The sequence below is a fragment of the Leucopleurus acutus genome (genome assembly GCF_964270905.1).
Source record: "Leucopleurus acutus genome assembly, chromosome: 5".
Taxonomy (NCBI): Eukaryota; Metazoa; Chordata; class Mammalia; order Artiodactyla; family Delphinidae; genus Leucopleurus; species Leucopleurus acutus.
The window spans coordinates 143,537,322-143,555,596 of record NC_139147.1 but is presented as its reverse complement, the minus strand read 5'-3'; the positions used below and the strand labels follow the sequence as shown (position 1 = coordinate 143,555,596).

General features: G+C 40.9%; 1 protein-coding gene across 4 annotated transcripts in view; it reads left to right on the top strand.

The window, feature by feature from the left end:
• The window catches only part of NGLY1 (N-glycanase 1), a gene marked incomplete at its 5' end in the record, with an annotated part of 62,494 nt that extends 44,721 nt beyond the window's left edge, over positions 1-17,773 (top strand). For 2 of the 4 annotated variants that reach the window (XM_082840483.1, XM_082840484.1), the window contains 6 exons: positions 1,251-1,396; positions 3,045-3,155; positions 4,192-4,356; positions 8,953-9,138; positions 16,274-16,451; positions 16,830-17,772. In XM_082840483.1, coding sequence (XP_082696609.1) covers positions 1,251-1,396; positions 3,045-3,155; positions 4,192-4,356; positions 8,953-9,138; positions 16,274-16,451; positions 16,830-17,005 — 962 coding nt within the window. In that variant the 3' untranslated portion in view covers positions 17,006-17,772. Of the gene's footprint in view, positions 1-1,250; positions 1,397-3,044; positions 3,156-4,191; positions 4,357-8,952; positions 9,139-16,273; positions 16,452-16,829 lie in introns of all 4 variants that reach the window. The other 2 variants (XM_082840482.1, XM_082840485.1) reach the window with 2 other exon arrangements.
• Between the last annotated feature and the right edge of the window lie 502 nt (positions 17,774-18,275).

Here is an 18,275-nt window from a genome sequence, read left to right as displayed (position 1 = left end):
CAGTAATCCCAGCCTCGTGGGGTTTTTTTTTTTTTTTTTAAATGGGGATCACAGGATTGTTTTTAGTACCCCTAGCATTTTGCCTGGTACTTTACACTATAAACATTTTTTATTAACAACTTATCATGACATTTTAGTAGTGCTGTTTCTCTGTGGATAAGAACGTGTGTAATAATGTTCTGTAGAAATCTTCATTTTTGTAGAGATTAGTGTAAAAGATTTAGTAATCTTAATATACAATAAAATATAATAATAGCCATGTGAGATTTATATTGTCCTTATTTAGTTATAACTTGTGTCACATGTTAAAAAGTTTTTCTTCTTAGATCTTTTTACTTGTGTTTCTGTTATTTTCTTAGGATAAAATGAAACCTTCACTTAATAGTTATTGTTCTCTTAACAGTCAGATAGAGACCATCAGTAACCAGACATCCTCTGTTAGACCTCTGCTGGCCTACAGTTCCAAAGTGGAATTAACTCCTTCACATTAGCAAACTGTGTGCATTAGTCCTATGGTTTACGTGCTGTTCAATGTGTTTGCCCTTTTCAGAGTTATAGCTCACATTATTTTTTTTTATTTTATTATTATTTTTTTTTGGTAGTAAGCAGGCCTCTCACTGTTGTGGTCTCTCCCATTGTGGAGCACAGGCTCCAGACGCGCAGGCTCAGCGGCCATGGCTCATGGGCCCAGCCACTCTGTGGCATGTGGGATCCTCCGAGACTGGGGCATGAACCCGTGTCCCCTGCATCGGCAGGCGGACTTTCAACCACTGCGCCACCGGGCAAGCCCAGCTCACATTATTTTTAATTAAGCCTAAAACTGACTGTATTAAAGGAGATTTTCCAAAACAATTGCAAGGATTTCAAAGAGAGAAAGAGGGACTTCCTTGGCGGTCCAGTGGTTAAGACTCCATGCTTCCACTGCAGGGGGCACGGGTTCGGTCCCTGGTTGGGGAGCTAGGATCTCAAATGCCGCAGGGCACGGCCAGAAAATAAAAATAAAAAGTAAAAAAAAAAAGTCATCAAGAATTGCCCCTATTAAAAAAAAAGAGAGAAAGAGAAATTAAAGCAGGTGTTCTAGAGTCTTGTGTGCCACAAAATGCTCACTTGTTAATTAAAATTTAGAATCTTGCATATTATCACGTGGTTCTCATCTTAGGCGTTTGTATATAGTTATTGGAAGTCTTGGTTTTATAAACTTAGCTTTCGTTTTTCTCTTTCTGTTGCGTCTTTGTCTGTCACTTGCGTAGACCACGTCTGGACAGAAGTGTACTCCCCTTCTCAGCAGCGGTGGCTGCACTGTGACGCGTGTGAAGACGTCTGTGACAAGCCCCTCCTCTATGAGATCGGCTGGGGCAAGAAGCTGTCCTACATCATCGCATTTTCTAAAGATGAGGTAGGACGGAAGAGAAAAAATGTGTTCTGAGAATAAATTTTTTTTTCTTTTTTGACAGCCTTTGAAGGTATAATTGACATGAAATAAGCAGCACTTGTTTAAAGTGTACAATTTAATAAGTGTTGTCATTTGTATATGCCCGAGAGATGACCTTTGCAGTCAAGATGGTGAACACATCCATTATCCCGGGAGTTTCTTTGTGTTCGTTCTCGCTCCTTCTTGCCCCTCTCCAGGCAACCACAGGTCTACTCTCTGAGACTGTACACTAATGTGCATTTCCAGAGTTGTATGTAAACGGAATCATATAGACTCTTTTTGACGGGGGGGGGGGGGGGTTATTTTACTCATCATAATTATTTTGAGGTTCCTCCATGTGTTTGCAAGTATCAATAATTTATTCTTTTTATTGCTGAGCAGTATTCCATCGTATGAATGTACCATGGTTTGTTTATCCATTTGCCTGTTGATGGACATTTGGGTACTTTGCAGTTTTTTACTATTTCAAATACAGCTGCACAAGTCTTTATATGGGCATATGCTTTCTTTTCTCTTTGGTAAATGCCTGCTAGTGGAATGACCGAATCGTATGTTAGGTGATGGTTTAACTTTTTAAAAAACTGGCTCAACTGTTTTCCAAAGTGATGATGCTGTTTTGCATTCTCATCAGCAATATGTGCGAATTCCCAGTTTCTCCATATTCTTGCTAACAGTATGGTCTGACTTTTTCATTTTAGCCCTTTTTAGGAGACGTGTGGTGGTGTTGCATTGTGGTTTCATTTGCATTTCCCTGAGGACCAACACTGAGCATCTTTTTTATGGGATTGTTTGTCATCCATTTCTCTTCTTTGCCCTTTCTTTTTTTAATTGGGTTGTTCATTTTCTTATTCTTGAGTTTTGAGAGTTCTTCATACATTCTGAATACAAGTCCTTTTTCAGGTATGTGCTTTGCAAGGATTTTCTCCCTATCTGGCTTGTCTTTTTATTCTCTCAGTGACTTTTGAAGAGAAGAAATTGATGAAGTCCAGTTTATCAATTGGTTCTTTTGTGGATCTTGCTTTTTGATGTCATGTCTAAGAGATGTTTGCCTAGCCTGAGCCACAAGGATTTTCTCCTACATTTTCTTTTGGAAGTTTTATACTTTTAGTTTTACACTTGTGTCTGTGATCCATTTTGGGCTAATTTTTGTAGATAGTCCAAGGTGTGAATTGAAATTCATTATTTTGCATATGGATAATGAATTATTCTAGCACCGTTTGTTGAAAAGTTATCCCTTTCCACTGAATTGGCCTTGTACCTTTGTCAAAAATCAGTTCTATAATATATTTATATATAATTTATATATTCAGTACAATAAAAATGGAGTGTGTTTATTTGTTGAGTTTTGTGAAATCGGCTTTGTAGGTAAGTTATAAACAGCTAAATGTTCTGAAACTTTTATCTCCTAATCACAGTCTTTCTTGGAAGTGTACTGGTTAGAAAATGAATAAAAAGCATATTCTCTTCGATTTTTTTTTCCACAGGTTTTAAAATGTTAAACAAAGGACAGCATTTAAAAAATTCTATTTAAGAATTACATGCATTCTAGGTATTTAGCAAATTAATGTTGATGGTTGTAATCTTATTAAATATTTCTGTCCTGTAATTCGAGGTGGTTGATGTCACTTGGCGATATTCTTGTAAACACGAAGAGGTAATCTCCAGAAGAACTGAAATTAAAGAAGAGTTACTTCGAGAAACTATTAATACACTTAATAAGCAGGTATGTGATGGGCATTTGGCATTTTTCAGAGGACATTTGAAATATTATATAATCAAGAATAGCCAATTTTTAACCCAGTGAAGTTCTTCAAATAGTAGCATTATTTTACAATGAAAAATATTTAAATATTTAAAATTTTTGAGGACTTGTTTTTAAGTATTGTGAGGCGGGGTTTTTTTTGGCTTAAATTGTCACATCTCAAAGTTCAGTGAAACAAAATTTCCTTATATATACTAGTTGACATAAAAAATATGTTGCCTTATTTTTCGAAGTAATTGTGTCTTGAATATAATTACCCACACACTTGTCCACATAGGGAAATTTCTGGAACAAGGCACGGGAAGTTGTTAACAATGAGGATTTCCGGGAAGAGGACTGGGGGGTCCAAGAGGGAAGTTTCAGCTTTGATTTTATACCCCTTCGGTAGTACTGAAAATTTTTTTTACTATATATATATATATATATATTTATATTTATATATGCGCATATTATTTTGCAATTAGAATAGGGCAGATCACCTTACAGTGGTTGAGATTCAGTGTTTCAGCACGTTCACCTGTTTTGAGCTTGGCTCCTTGGGCCATTTGATGATTGGCAAATGCCTGGAAGGGAGAAGAGGTGCAGTTCAGTTCACCTCAGTTTGTTTCTTCCCTTGGGTTCTTAGCTTCTTCAGGTTGGTATACCTTTGTAGTTTTGTGTTGCATTCAGACAGCTGTTGTGTGTGTGTGTGTGTGTGTGTGTGTTGTTCCCTGCTGTCCTCGCCTTTCTCAGCAGGACAGTTGTTTAAACTTAAGCCAGTAAAGGGCATGGGAAGTTGGATATGGGTGTTCAGTGATTTCTTAACATAAAATTTGTAAAAGTATTTTGTTTCCACAGTGTCCTTTCTATTTTCCAAAATTACATGTATGAAAACAAAGTTGGTTACTTCTTTCCAAGACCCTGTTAAAATACAAATGTCTTAATTATATTCATACTTAGAGATGGACCTCTGCATTCCCCTAATCGTTAATGACGGTTTTTTAAACGTGCATTACAGAGGCAGATATCTTTGTCAGAAAACAGAAGAAAAGAACTTCTCCAGAGGATCATTGTGGAGCTTGTTGAATTTATATCTCCCAAAAGCCCTAAGCCTGGAGAACTTGGAGGAAGGATATCTGGGTCCTTGGCGTGGAGAGTAGCCCGAGGTGAAACGGATCCAGAGGTATTTACTTCATTACAGCCTGATAACCTTCTCACTTTACCACTTCCTGTCCTGTGACCTTTACGTACAGAAAAACACGGTTGGCCACGACCTTTCAATGAACTTTGCAGGGTAATTATTAAAAAATGTAAACATTTGAAGAGAACCAATAATAGATTGATGTAGTATAATTACATACAAGAGTTAGCAAAGCAATTAAAATGGGATTTTTCTGTTGTTACCTTACGTAAATTTCTAGGGCAGTTATGACTAAAGTACATAAAAACGCATTAATTTTAAGTGTACAGCTTAACAGATTTTCACAAATTGTGGTTCCTCATGTGACCACTAACCAGAATAAGAAGTCAGACAAGCAGGTGTCTGAACGACCTGAGTTCCCTTCCAGCCACTGCCCTTCACCCCTAAGAGTGACCTTTTTCCTGGTTTCTAATATCATGGACTAGTTTTGCCTGTTATTGTGCTTTATGTAAATGGAATCATACAGGATGTACTCTTTTGTGGACGATTTCTGTCTCAACATTATTTAGTGAGATTCACACTTGTTGCTGCGTGTTTATAGTACATTTATTTTCTCATTGTGGTATAATATTCCACTGTGTGAATATAGTATAATTTATCCACATCACTGTTGGGTATTTGGGTTGTTTCTCGATTTTGGCTTAAAATTGTGCTGCTGTGCTATTCACAATAGCCAAGACATGGAAGCAACCTAAATGTCCATCAACAGATGAATGTATAAAGAAGATGTGGTACATACATACAGTGGAATACTATTCAGCCATAAGAAAGAATGAAGTAATGCCATTTGCAGCAACATGGATGGACCTAGAGATTATCATACTAAGTGAAGTAAGTCGACAAAGACAAATACTACATGATATCACTTGTATGTGGAATCTAAAACATAATACAAATGAATCTATTTACAAAACAGAAGCAGACTCCACAGACGTAGAAAACAGACTTATGGTTGCCCAAAGGGGAGAGGAATGGGTTATAAATTAGGAGTATGGGATTAAGAGATGCACACTACCATGTATAAAAGAGATAAACAACAAGGGTTCACTGTATAGCACAGAAAACTATATCCAGTATCTTGTAATACCTGTAATGGAAAATAACCTGAAAAATATATATATAGAAATAACTGAACCACTTTGCTGTACAGTTGAAATTAACGCAATATTGTATATCATTGTATATATTTATTGTATATTGTATATTATTATTTACAATATATTGTATATTATTTTTTTAGTAAGAAATTACTTTTTTTTTCCTGGAAAACATAGGTTTTTTTAAATTTATTTATTTTTTATTGAAGTATAATTGATTTACAATGTTGTGTTTCAGGTGTACAGCAAAGTGATTCAATTATACGTACATATATATCTATTTTTTTTTCCGATTTTAAATTTGCACTTTGGTGCTGAATGATGAAGTTGAATGTCTGTTCTTTAAACTTTCGTTTATTTATTTTTATTTCTGGCTGTGTCAGGTCTTCGGTTGCCGCATGTGGGATCTTACTGTTGTGGTGCACGGGCTCTTCGTTGCAGTGCGTGGGCTTCTCTAGTTGTGGCGTGTGGGTTTTCTCTCTAGTTGCGGCGCGTGGGCTCCTGTAGTTTGGGGCGCGCAGGCTCTCGTTGAAGTGCGCAGGCTCAGTAGCGCGGCGCACGGGCTTAGTTACCCCGCGGCATGTGGGATCTTAGTTCCCCGACCAGGGACCAAACCCACGTCCCCTGCGTTGGAAGGTGGATTCTTAACCACTGGGCCACCAGGGAAGTCCCATTCTTTAAACTTTTGGATATCCTCTTTTGTGAAGTCCCGTTCAGTGCTAGGAAAACTTTATAAAGTGGGAAAAATAATAGAACCTGGGTAATTCAGCAGATGAAAGTGTGTATTTCTTATTACATACTTACCTGCATCTGGTTTGGGCTAGAAAGTGTTGTTGCTCTGAGTACTATTATATAGTCAAACTTATTTGAAGATATTATCACTTGATTAGTCTCCCAAAATTAAATAATGAACAATGGAAATGTAATTTCTAGAGTTAGGGACTAGCATTAAAGCAGTGTGCTCTGTAATGGACATTAAGTACAATAGACTGTCCTTTGCTCTTAGGGAGCTTAAAGTTGACTCACTAGAAAGTATTTAATATAAACGTCTAAGAAGATAAGCAATGAAAAATGCTTGAAGGGAAAATAATCCGTCACAGTAGAAGTATCAGACAGCTCCACACAAAGTTTTACATCTACTTTTTCTAAATTTGCCAGTTACACCTCATTTCTCTAATAAAGGAATATGTCCCGAAGGGGAGAATTATCTCTAGTAAACTTTGTTTACTCTTAAATTTATCCCATCATCTTTAGCTGGCAGTTAGAAGTGTTGGTTCAGCTATAGAATTACAAGATCTAATTTCAACAAATAATTCAGATCACTGCTGATGCAGTGCAAGTTACAAGTCTAAATCTAAATGAAGCCAATTGAAAAGAGCTAATGTAATTCACAGCTGTGTTCAGTTTAAAATGGGGGTATTTAGGTCTTCGCTTCTTTTTCTTTTTGTGGATGAGTGCACTTCCTCTTGCATGGCATATACATTGATTAAACTTTAAAAATATGAATTGGGTCCTATGCCTGGATTGTTTTCCCTGATGAACATTTTTAAAATTTCTCAATTATTGGAGACCATATTAGGGCCGTGGATTTAAAAAATCATTTTCCTCTTTACAAATAGATGTTTGTTTTAAAAGTCAGTCCTAAAAAATTAGGGAACTATATCTTGAAATCGGTTGGAAAAAAGAAGGAAACATTGGTGATATTTTCATAAAGAGAAGTTTTGTCTTAATCTTATATTTTAAAGAAATTATGAAATATGATATATTCAGTAACGTATATTTTTCTTTTCCCTTTGGTAATTAGTTATCCTTGGTAAAATGGTAATATTTTAATTCCACCTGGGTTATATCAGCACTCTGAAATATCTTTGATAGAGAAGAGAATAATTGAGAAGTATTGTTACGTGCTCGTTTTAAAGTGTAGTGTACTAATTCATAGTTAGAAAATCACCTCCTAAAAATAATAAACTGCCCTTTTTTTTTTTTTTAACCTTATCCAGGTTCTGCTAGGGAATTATCTTGTTTATACATTTATAAATATTTTTCTCTTTCCATCTCTAAGATGTTTTATATTCTACTTATTGATCCTTGTACATTTGAAGTTTTTACATTGTGTACTACCTAGTTCCCAATGTTTAACAGGAAAGCATCACCTACTATCTTGATTGATTAGTAAATTGATTAGTTAGAAGCAAGAGGTTGATACAGACTAGAGCAGTGGTTCTCAACAGTGGATGACTGCCTTCCAGGAGCCATCTGTAATGTCCAGGGACATTTTGGGGGTTCCAGCTGTGAGGGGCAGTACCACTGGCATCTGGTGGGTGAGAGGCCAGGGATGCTGCCAAGCAGCCTGCAGTGCACAGGGCAGCCCAGCCCCGCACACCACACGCTGCTATGCTCACATCTGAGCGGGAGGGGATGTTGTGTCGGTGCCACAGACAGGCGTGGGACAAATACCTCCTCTTCCTCAAACCTGAGATTCAACTGGTGATTTCAGGCGCCTGTTTTACATTAAAATAAACATTTATTTTGTAATAGAATGCAAAATTTGCCTGGAATTTTAAGGTGAAACAGGAGTTCTTGTAGCAATTTCACATGTGCGGAAGATTGTTTCCAGCTATACCTCCCAGGCACTGTCCTCTCTTCGGGCATCAAGAAAGGACCCTGGTGAAACGGCTTTAGGCTGAGGCCTGAAGGGTGAGAAAGAATCACGTAGCTGGAGAGTAGAAGGAACAGCATTCCAGACGGAGGGAACAGCATGTGTCACGGCCCCATGGCAGGAAGCAGCTGGGCCTTTGTGAGGAACTAAAGAAGAAGTAACACGGTGCTGGTGAAGAGACCGCAGAGAAGGGTGCCGTGGGATCTGGTTGGAGAAGGAGCACAGGACAAGCCACGTGGGCCCTGGTAGCCCTGGTAGAGGTGTGGCGTTCCTGTGCAGTGAGAGGTCAGTGGAGCCAGTTAAGCAGGAAGGTGAGGGACTTCCCTGGGGGTCCAGTGGTTGAGACTCCACACTTCCACTGCAGGGGCCGTGGGTTCGATTCCTGGTCGGGGAACTAAGGTCCCCCATGCCACGTGGTGCAGCCAAAAAAAAAAAAAGTGATGTGTCCCAAGTTACATTTTTAACAATCACGTTGATGACTGTGTGGAGAGGTGAAGAGTTGAAAGCTGGGAAATCAGCTGTAGGAGAGGATTGCAGCATCCAGTTAAGACATGGTGGTGGAAATGAAGTCATGTTGACACAAAATCCGAAAAGTGTAAGTCAGCTACAGTTTATATTTCTTGTTTTCTGTCTAGTAATGTTTGGTGCTACGTCAGCATCATCCTGTTCATATTTAATCTGTAAAATATTTTCCAGATTTTCCAATGGCACCAGTTTTTCATTTTCAAGTTGAAGGAATCTCTTAACCACTATCCATAGCAGTACCTCTCTATGTATCTGTTTTCTATTATGTTGAAAAGCTAATTCTGCTTTCTTTTTAAGAGTAAAGAAACCCTGTTCATCCCCTCTGAAAACGAGAAGATTTCTAAACAGCTCCACCTTTGCTATAATATAGTAAAAAATCATTATGTCCGCATTTCAAGTAATAACCAAACCATTTCTGGATGGGAGAATGGTGTGTGGAGAATGGAATCCATATTCAGAAAAGTTGAAACAGACTGGAACATGGTAATGTAATGCATGAAGCTGTTTAAAACTTCAGTCGTTGTTTAAACAAATATAGATTGGCTTCATTTTTCAGCTGTGCATAATGTGAAAACGGATATCAAAATTACTTTTAGTAATGCTTAAAGTTGTAAAAGAAGATCCTGCTCTCTGTTTAATGAAATGTCCATTCGAAATCTCTGTTTATATCAAGAAAGTATCCATTTTCATCAAAGAGGCCGAATTTAATTCTTTCATGGGGAAAAATAATCAAGTGTATGACCAACTCATGTGACTAGTTTTTGCATGAATATGTAGAGTATACTGTTATCCACTTCCTTCATAGATGTGTACTGATTGCCTGCTACGGGCAGCCTCTTAGGGACTGTAACCCATTTAGTCCAAAGTCCCAAGAGCTAACCATCTAACACGCTTCTGTTTCATAAGAATGTCGATGATTGAGCGGCGATATTGGTTATTTCTTCTCTGTTTCCTAAAGATAAAGGGAGAAATGGATGGTGTGACTGTAGTAGTTCATTATACCAACTTGTACGTTGTTGTCACTTGTTGTCTGGAATGAGAGGCTTTGCTTTTAGACTGCCCTCCCCCTTAGGCACACACCAAAAACAAGCTCAGAGCAACTCACATGACCTCAGTAGGTCTGACCATATTATCGATGGGTTTCACTGGAGTGAATGAGCTCATAGGCAGTTTTAACTTGCCCCCTGAAGTGAGAAGCTGTTCACTTGTAAGACATAGTAGATTTAGCAGGTGAGTCACAGATGAACAGCTGCTGGTGTTCATGAGCATCTACTACATGCTTATCACTGTACCAGCCATTAATCAGAGTACAGAGGACATCCAAAGATAAGGTCCCTGCTTTCTTCCACCACCACCACCACCCCCCCATAGGTTTTTGTTCTAAACTTACCTTGGTGCTTATTTTGACCATCTTTTTGTATTAAGCCAAGAATGATTTGTAGGCTCATTGAGATTGTAGATGGAGGAATTCTCTCCCTTAGTTAAGGAAGGGCATAAAATGTAATACAAGATAAAATTTAAAACTTCAAGATATGTGTATCTGTAATTGACTCTTCTCGCTGATGAGAGAGGATGAGCTTCTTCTGGAAAACCATCCTTACCTGAAGAATTGCTCTGAACAGAAAGCAGGAGAGGACAGACATGGCATTTACCCAAGGACTAGCGTGTGCTGAACTGGAGACAAGGCATGCCTCGCGCCCTGACCCCCGGCCTGATGGAGAAGACAGCACTGTGCCGAGGAGCAGGGCTAGTGTGTGGCATGCTCGCGTCCTGCTCCCGCGTTTGCTCATCGGCACACGCGCACCGAGCGCCTGCTGTAACCGGCACAGCTCTCACCGCGAGGACGCGCAGGTGAAGGTGCCACCGGTGTCGGCCCTCACAGCCCAGGAAGCGTGAGCAGCCACGACGCAGGGCGCTGTAACAAGGACGCCAGCGCGTTGCCATGGGGACTGCGGGAGGCTGGCAGAGCGCCACAGCGCGGGCGCCTCTGGGGCTGCGCGCGGAGAGCGGAGTAGGTGCTCGCGAGGCAGGGCCGGAGCGTGCAGGGCAGGGCTCGCTTCCAGATCTCTGAGTGGACGGTCGTGGCCGGAGCCGGGGTGTTGTGTGAGAAGGCTTTACGTAAGGCAGGTGAGGTGTGAGGGCCATTAAGTATGAAACAAGAGCCTACTGAAACAAAGTTTGTGCCTTCGTATGCTTTTACGAGGGGCGCCATTTTTCAAAAAGCTAAATGAATCCATTCCCGGTTAAAATACTTAATTAGTAAATTAAGAAGAATGCTGGAATTCTAACTACACTTGTAGAGACTAATCACTCCAAAGTCACATGTCGCCATTTAAAACATGAATTTTTCGCCTAAATCAATCTCTCGTCGTTCTGTTCGAGGGCGCCCCCTGCTAGGGATTCTCTAACTCGGCTAAAACTAGAGGCGCATTCCACTCAGTAATCGCCACGCTGGAGTCACGGCAGGTCCCGTGCAGCCCGTCTGTGGGTGATTAGAACAGAACCTTACGCTCTCACAGTGGCAGCCTCCCGGGAGCACAGAGACTCTGAATTTTACTCCTTAGCAAAGACACTGTTCAGTGGTGTCTGGATCTGAAGGGAACATAAAAAGCTCAATCAAGAGTCTCCTTTTTAGGAAGCAAGTAGTAACACCCTGATAAAAGTGATGTTAGTGGCTTCCTGACTAGTCTCCCTGCATTGCCCTGGTCCCTTCAAAGATGTTTTTCTGGCTACAGCATGGAGAACATTGTCAGAACCCCGTTCGTTACTGAGTGCTCTCAGGGTGAGAAGCAGCTCCGGTCTCCTGAGTCTGGCCCTCGCCTTGCACCACCAGGCTGCCCCCTGGCTCTCTGCATGCACTGCCCTGCCTTGCCCCCCTCCCCGCGGAACCTCGTTTCTTTCCTTTCTGTGAGACTAACTTATTCTTACCCTTAGGACCTGTGTAAGCCTCATTCCGTCCAGTCCCGGCCGGCTGGTTCCTTTTACCCTGTATTGACTCGTGGCATCATGCCCCTCCCCTTCCTGAAGTTTATTCTACGCACGTGTGTGAGAACAGATTGTCTCTCTCCTACCGGACTGTAAACATTGCCCGGGCAGAGACCTTGTCTTTTCCTACTCACTTCGGTGCTCTCAGTATTCACATGTCTAGCATAGTGCCTGATACGTAGCAAATGTTTAATAATAAAGACGGGTGGATGTGAGAACGAGCGCTTGAGTGTGTACGGCATAAATTCTGCGGCACCCGAGGGCTACGTCGAGCACCACAGGAGCTCTGTTCATTCAGACTGTGCCCCGTGGATGTTCCTCAGTACTTTGCAGTTTTGAGCAGTTTTGTCATTCTCAATGCCACTAGAGTCACGTTAGCCCTTTCGGGCGCACGGCGTGATGTCAGGAATTGACCCCCTCAGCCATTCGGCAGCCGTGCACCCTGTCATACTCTGTGCTCGGCACTTAGGGCCTAGTGGTGAGTAATGAGGCGCACCCAAGGTGAGCTAGGCCTGTGTAGGAGGAAGACACGTGGACCAGCTGTTTCGGTCAGCAAGGTGGGCGCTGGAAGGACATGGGCCCGTGTGTGACACACGAGGAAGAGCCGCTGCACCTCACGCCGGAGGCTTGCAGAAGAAATGATATCCGAGGGGGCGGCAGAGGGGAGTTTCTCAGAGAGGGGCATGAGAAACAGTGTGCACACGCACAGAAGCGGGAAACACCCGCACCTTCAGAGAAGAGGAAGCAGTCGGGAACGCGGGGAGAGCAGCGGGGAATAAGGCCGGAGGGGTGAATGGTTGTCATGCCCCAGGGACTTTGATGACCTTGCACTTATGCAATAGGAAACCTTGCAGGAGTTCAGGCAAAGGAGGGCCATCATCACACTGGCCATCCAGAGGCTAAAGATGGAATAAGTAGGAAGCATAGTCTGGAAAGATGTAAATACAGTGGGAACTGACAGTGTTCACATTGGACCTCAGTTGAAAAATTGGAATAACCAAAAATAAGATTCATGAGCCAGAGCAGCTTACTAGCATTCGATTAGGGTTTCTTGAAATACAGCTGCTCTGCTGGATATCTGTAGGAATGACTGACTGCACCGTGAACTCAGAGTTCATCTCAGCAGCCGTGGCAGAATGAGAATTTTAAGTGTGTACTGAAGAGCAGCTTCAAACAGTGCAGTGCAAACTGAACCTCCAGGAAACCATAACAGCCGGCTAACCAGCCTGGCATGTTTCTCATGTGATGAGAAAATCTTTAAGTGCAGATCTTCCCAAGAATGTGAAATACGGAAAGAAGCTGATGTGCAGATTGTTCACAGTCTTGAGAGTAGTGGTCGCAGCCACAACCCGCAGGACCCGTTTCAGCAGGGTGCATGGCAAGCAGTATAACTTAGATCTGAAGCCACAGATGCACTGGTCTCATTCCTCCCCACAGGTTGTGTGTGATGTGCTTTCGTTGCCTACAGATGCCAGAGAGGGGCCAGGGTGGATCACGTACAAATTTAAAAAGCCAACAGGCAAAACGTTTGTTGAAGGTAAATCAGGAAGTTCGGAACGATCAACAGTTACAAAAATGCTTTTTTTCCCCTTTAGAGCAAACAGTTGCCTGTTTGAGAAGTTATAAAGTATTTTTTTCTCCTAAATAAATTATAATTACCGGTTCTGTTGGTTTCACACCTAGACAGGACCACAGTTGGAGGTTTATGTAAATCCTGATGTTTTGGTACATTTCAAAGTGCCAAACTGAGTATATACATAGCGTACTATGGAACTGAGTATACATAGTGTACTCAGTTACCATAGTAACATCCTACAGTCTCTAAAAATGCTGAGTTAAATAAGTTGGTTAAAGTGCTACAGACAGAGTATGTTGCGTCCAAAAGATGACATGAATTTTCAATATAAATAGGGTCTACTTTATCTCCATACGCTGTTTCTTTAGCCTAAGAGAACTTTTATTTTCTCACAGTATGCTTAAAGATTTAAGCATCTAAGAATTCAATGATGAATTTCACCCTATCCTTTAACGTTTTAGAGTTGTAAAAACTGATGCCTTCAGGACTGAAAAGTGTAAGTCTTAGAAAAAGCAATTTTCAGACATGTTCAACAGCCATTATAAGCCTTCTGTGACAGTTAAAAACAGTTCTAATTAGATTGTCTTCACTTTCTACTGTGATCAGGTATTGCTTTTCCATGTGTACCTGTAAGACTTTTCTATCATATCTCAAAATTAGAAGCTTTAAGAAAGAAGAATAAGAAAAAAATTTTGGCCTAGACTCACGTGATATAATTAAGGCAGTTCTTGGGGGTAAACTAGAACTTTGAAGTTAGCTTGACTTCAGCCTATCGTATTTTATATGCCCACACTTTTAGGGGGGCATTTGAAGCCACTGAGCTCTGAAAACACACAAGACACAGAAGACAGGTTTTGAGACATAAATATATTTGCCCCCTGTCTTTCAGTTTCTTCCCACCACCTTTCTTCCAGTGACCCCTCTGTCTGGCTCTTCTTTCCCAGGTAGCCCCCTTTACCAGCCTCCTCTCTGGAGGAGTAATTACATTATGGATAATCCCTAGGTGCCCAGGAGTTTAGTGTTGGTGAGACTAACAGCTCCCTGACAGCTTTGCTGCAGCCCTGAGCCCAGGCTCTCCATGCACACAGCTCTCGGGGGAGCGAGCAGGAGGCACACACGCATCCGAGGTGCTAGAGTGAGGTACCCGGGACCTGAGTGGGGCAGGCGACCGTGCAGACAGCTGGGATGGTTGTGCAGGACAGCAGCAGGCGCTTTATGTGTTTCTGGTCTAAGGAGTTTTAAGTCATCTTCCCTGGAGAGTGATTGTTTAACGGTTTCATTGTCTCCAGCTCACTGATTCTAAAAACTCAAATTAGCCAGCATATTTAACCTGGAGGAAAACTAGGTAGAGGTTGCCGAGCAGAATAGCGTATCAACAGCATGCTAGCAGCGACTGACGTTTTACTTGATGGCTGAGGGCTAGAACAGGAAGGAATTGGACATTTCCATGGCAGGTGTGTTTCATGCGGTGCTGCCAGCTACTTGCCCGTGAGAAGTAGATTAGCTGTTTCTGAAAGAACGTATGTGTGTGCGCACGCAAGTTTCTAGTACTTAAATACTGTTTATTAAACCCCATAAATCCAGAGCCTGTGCCCCCAGAGCGTTTATGATTTGGTTAAGTTAGATAATACAAGCACACCTGAAATAAAACAGTTATATTTGGGTCACGGAGTATTGGCAGTTCAAGGCGGGATGCACTTGTGAAGGACCATGAAAACTGCGAGTTTGGATGTCATGCAAGAGGCAGGTACTTGCTGTACGTTCTAGACCAGCAAACCATAGGAGGCAGTGGGATGTTAAAAACATGAATTTGGCAGTTGCAGAAAGATGAGTGTAACGTCATGACCGAAGTGTTAAGTGCAGTAAGACCAAAGGAAAGTGGTTTTCGTTTTTTTTTTTTTCAAGACTTATTTCAAAGAAATGCATGGATTATTGTGGGAGTTTGGACATTAGGGATAAATGACAAAAGAGTCAGGTTCTCAGGGGTTCAAGCCTGGGTGAGTGGGCCAGGGCTGTGGACGTTCAGTTTTCACGTCAGCACATTTGAAGAGTGTGGATGAAACTGTGAAGGGAGCTGGACTGGAGGCAGCGGTCGGTCTGGACGTCTTAGGGAGGACATTGACGGTGGTCACAGCACTGACGGTGAAGGCCTGGGCAGCATCCTGTTTAGAGAGGCTTGCGGGGAGCATGGACTTTTAGCCTTGTAAACCTTTCCCGTTGCTTAGCACTGACTGAGGTATTTGCTTGATTTAGAGGATATGGCCCATCTCATTCTAGGAAAGCTTATCTGAAAACCCAGGCTTAGAAAAGAAGATACATTAAGGAATAATTGCATTTAAAAAGACTTCATTTTCAGCAGGATTCATCATAAAGTTCATTTTAAATAGCTGGACTGGGGACTTCCCTGGTGGTGAAGTGGTTAAGAATCCGTCTGCCAATGCAGGGGACACGGGTTCGAGCCCTGGTCCAGGAAGATTCCCACATGCCGCGGAGCAACTAGGCCCGTGAGCCACAACTACTGAGCCTGTGCTTTAGAGCCTGCGAGCCACAGCTACTGAGCCCACGTGCTGCAACTACTGAAGCCCGTGTTCCGCAACGAGAAGCCACCGCAATGAGAAGCCCGCACACCGCAACAGAGTAGCCCCCACTGGATGCAGCCACAGAAAACCCACGTGCAGCAACAAAGACCCAACGCAGCCAAAAATAAACAAATAAATAAATGTAAAAAATTAATAAAAAATAAATAAATAGCTGGAGTTGGTAATTTAAAAGAGAATATGATTTACCAAAATTTTGGTTAGCATGCAGCCTTAGGGCTCTACGTATTGAGGCACCTGTATTCAAATAATACCTTACATCCATAGCAAAAGACGCTATCGCAAAGATTGCTAATAAAATGAAAAATTGTTAGCAGTAAAAATCTTTTCAGTGGGGAAAAGTTATGTTTTAAATAACCATTTGTGCATAGTTCCTGTGGCAATAAGACTTTGACTATATGTGTTTTTCTACACTGTTTGATTATCTCTGACAGTTCCTTTTCTCCCACCTACTTTATAGGTGTATTTAACCCGAAAGGAAGGATCGTCTTATGCTTACATTTCCTGGAAGTTTGAATGTGGGTCAGTTGGCCTCAACGTAGATAACATTTCCATTAGGACAAGTAGCCAGACCTTTGAGACAGGAACAGTACAGTGGAAATTGAGATCTGATGCAGCACAAGTAGAGCTGGTGGGCGGTAAGCATTTGACGGGAGAAGTAATCGTGAAGTGTGTGTTCAGCACTCTGAAGGGTGATTGTGCTTATCTGAGATGTAGTTAAGAGTTTTCCTTAGCCTAGAGTTATTCATACTGTTGCAGTAAAAAAAAAAAATTAAAACCTGTAGTTTAACCTCATTATTAATAGTAGGGCTGATGTTTTTCATTGTGAAACACAGATGGAAGGAGAAAACATCATTTCTTTTTTCAGAGGACACATTTCCTCCATAAAGAATAATTTGTATTTATTTTTTAAGGGTTGATTTTTACCTATAAGGCAGGTATGTCAAATGCATTCCGAAACTACCTCTTTATGTTCTTACCAAAAGCAAAGTGTTAATTTTTTTTTTCTCCAACAGATAAAATTCTTCGCTCCTATCATGATTTTTCTGGTGCCACTGAAGTTATTTTGGAAGCAGAATTAAGCAGAGGAGATGGTGTTGTTGCTTGGCAACACACCCAGCTGTTTAGACAAAGCTTAAATGACCCTGAAGAAAATTGTTTGGAGATAATTATAAAATTCAGTGACCTTTGAGAACCTGAACTTTATAGAAAAGCTGGCAATAATCAAGGACATAGCATGTTCTAAAGTAGTCTGTTGGTTCCGTGCATGCTTAGATGGCAGTGTTCTACCCCCTACTAGCATATTTCCTTGTTGGCTATCCATCGTGTTAACCCTCATGAAAATGTATCTTTTTACTGTGGACCCTAATGAAACCTTGAATTAAAAGCTTCCTTCCATATGTGACTCTGATTTGGAGTGAAGTCTTACTGCCCCACTATGAGATTTTAACCTAAAAGTCGTAAGTATGGTTTTAAAAGTAAAATGAAGGTATTCGTGATTAAATGCTATTCGTGATTATGATGACATCTTAAGCTAATAATAGTAACTTGACAGTTTCTGATCATTCTGGCATTAATTTCTCCGTAAGTAATTGAAATAGATTTCCTAAGATTTTTTAATTTTTAATAAACGTGAAAGTGTAGTATTTCATAAGTTATAGAGCATGAAAATTTTTATGACTGTAAATACGTATGCATTTAAGAAATAAAATGAATTATTTTGCGTTATATCTTTTTAGTGATTACTTTGGCTAAATAAAAATCATAAGTATGCTAAACATTGAAAACCACTTGAATAGACAAGAATTATGAAAACAGTTAACACTGCATAAATTCAAAGATACATTATAGATCCATAATATGTGGACACTTCTGAAAATGCTTTACTTTTGAGTTTACTTTTGAGTATTTTTATCTACCTCATTGAATAAAATGTTTATTCTTGACTTTGAAACTATGTAACTGGGATTATTCAGTGTGTATACACTGTATCAAGAGTGTGTGTGTGTGTTTGTTCCATGTAACCTCTCCAGTTAAACTTAGTGAACATTTATGAAGTGTTTGTGTGCACCGCAAGGGATGCGGTGACGAAGACGACCACGGCCCCACTCCCTAAATGCTTTTTGTCACGTTCTGCAGAGCGAGTTCTCAGCTCTCCCGGCCAGAAAAGTACGTTCTCAGACATCCTCACCCTGTGCAACTCACTAGCACGTTTACATGCGTTGTGAAATATGTACTGGAATTCTGAAACAAAGGTCTTATGTTTTCTTTTTAATTGTAGTCCAACTCTGCTGAGGATCACCTTCTTGCTAAAAAGTTACACTTAAAGGTAGCTTGTGCATCTAAATTTATTAATACGTCTCGAATATTAGAAAATTTTCTGGAATTCTGAAACTGTTAAGTTAATCATAGCATCGTAGAGTGGCCAAATACGTGAAATTGGACAGCCTTGTCTCCTTCCT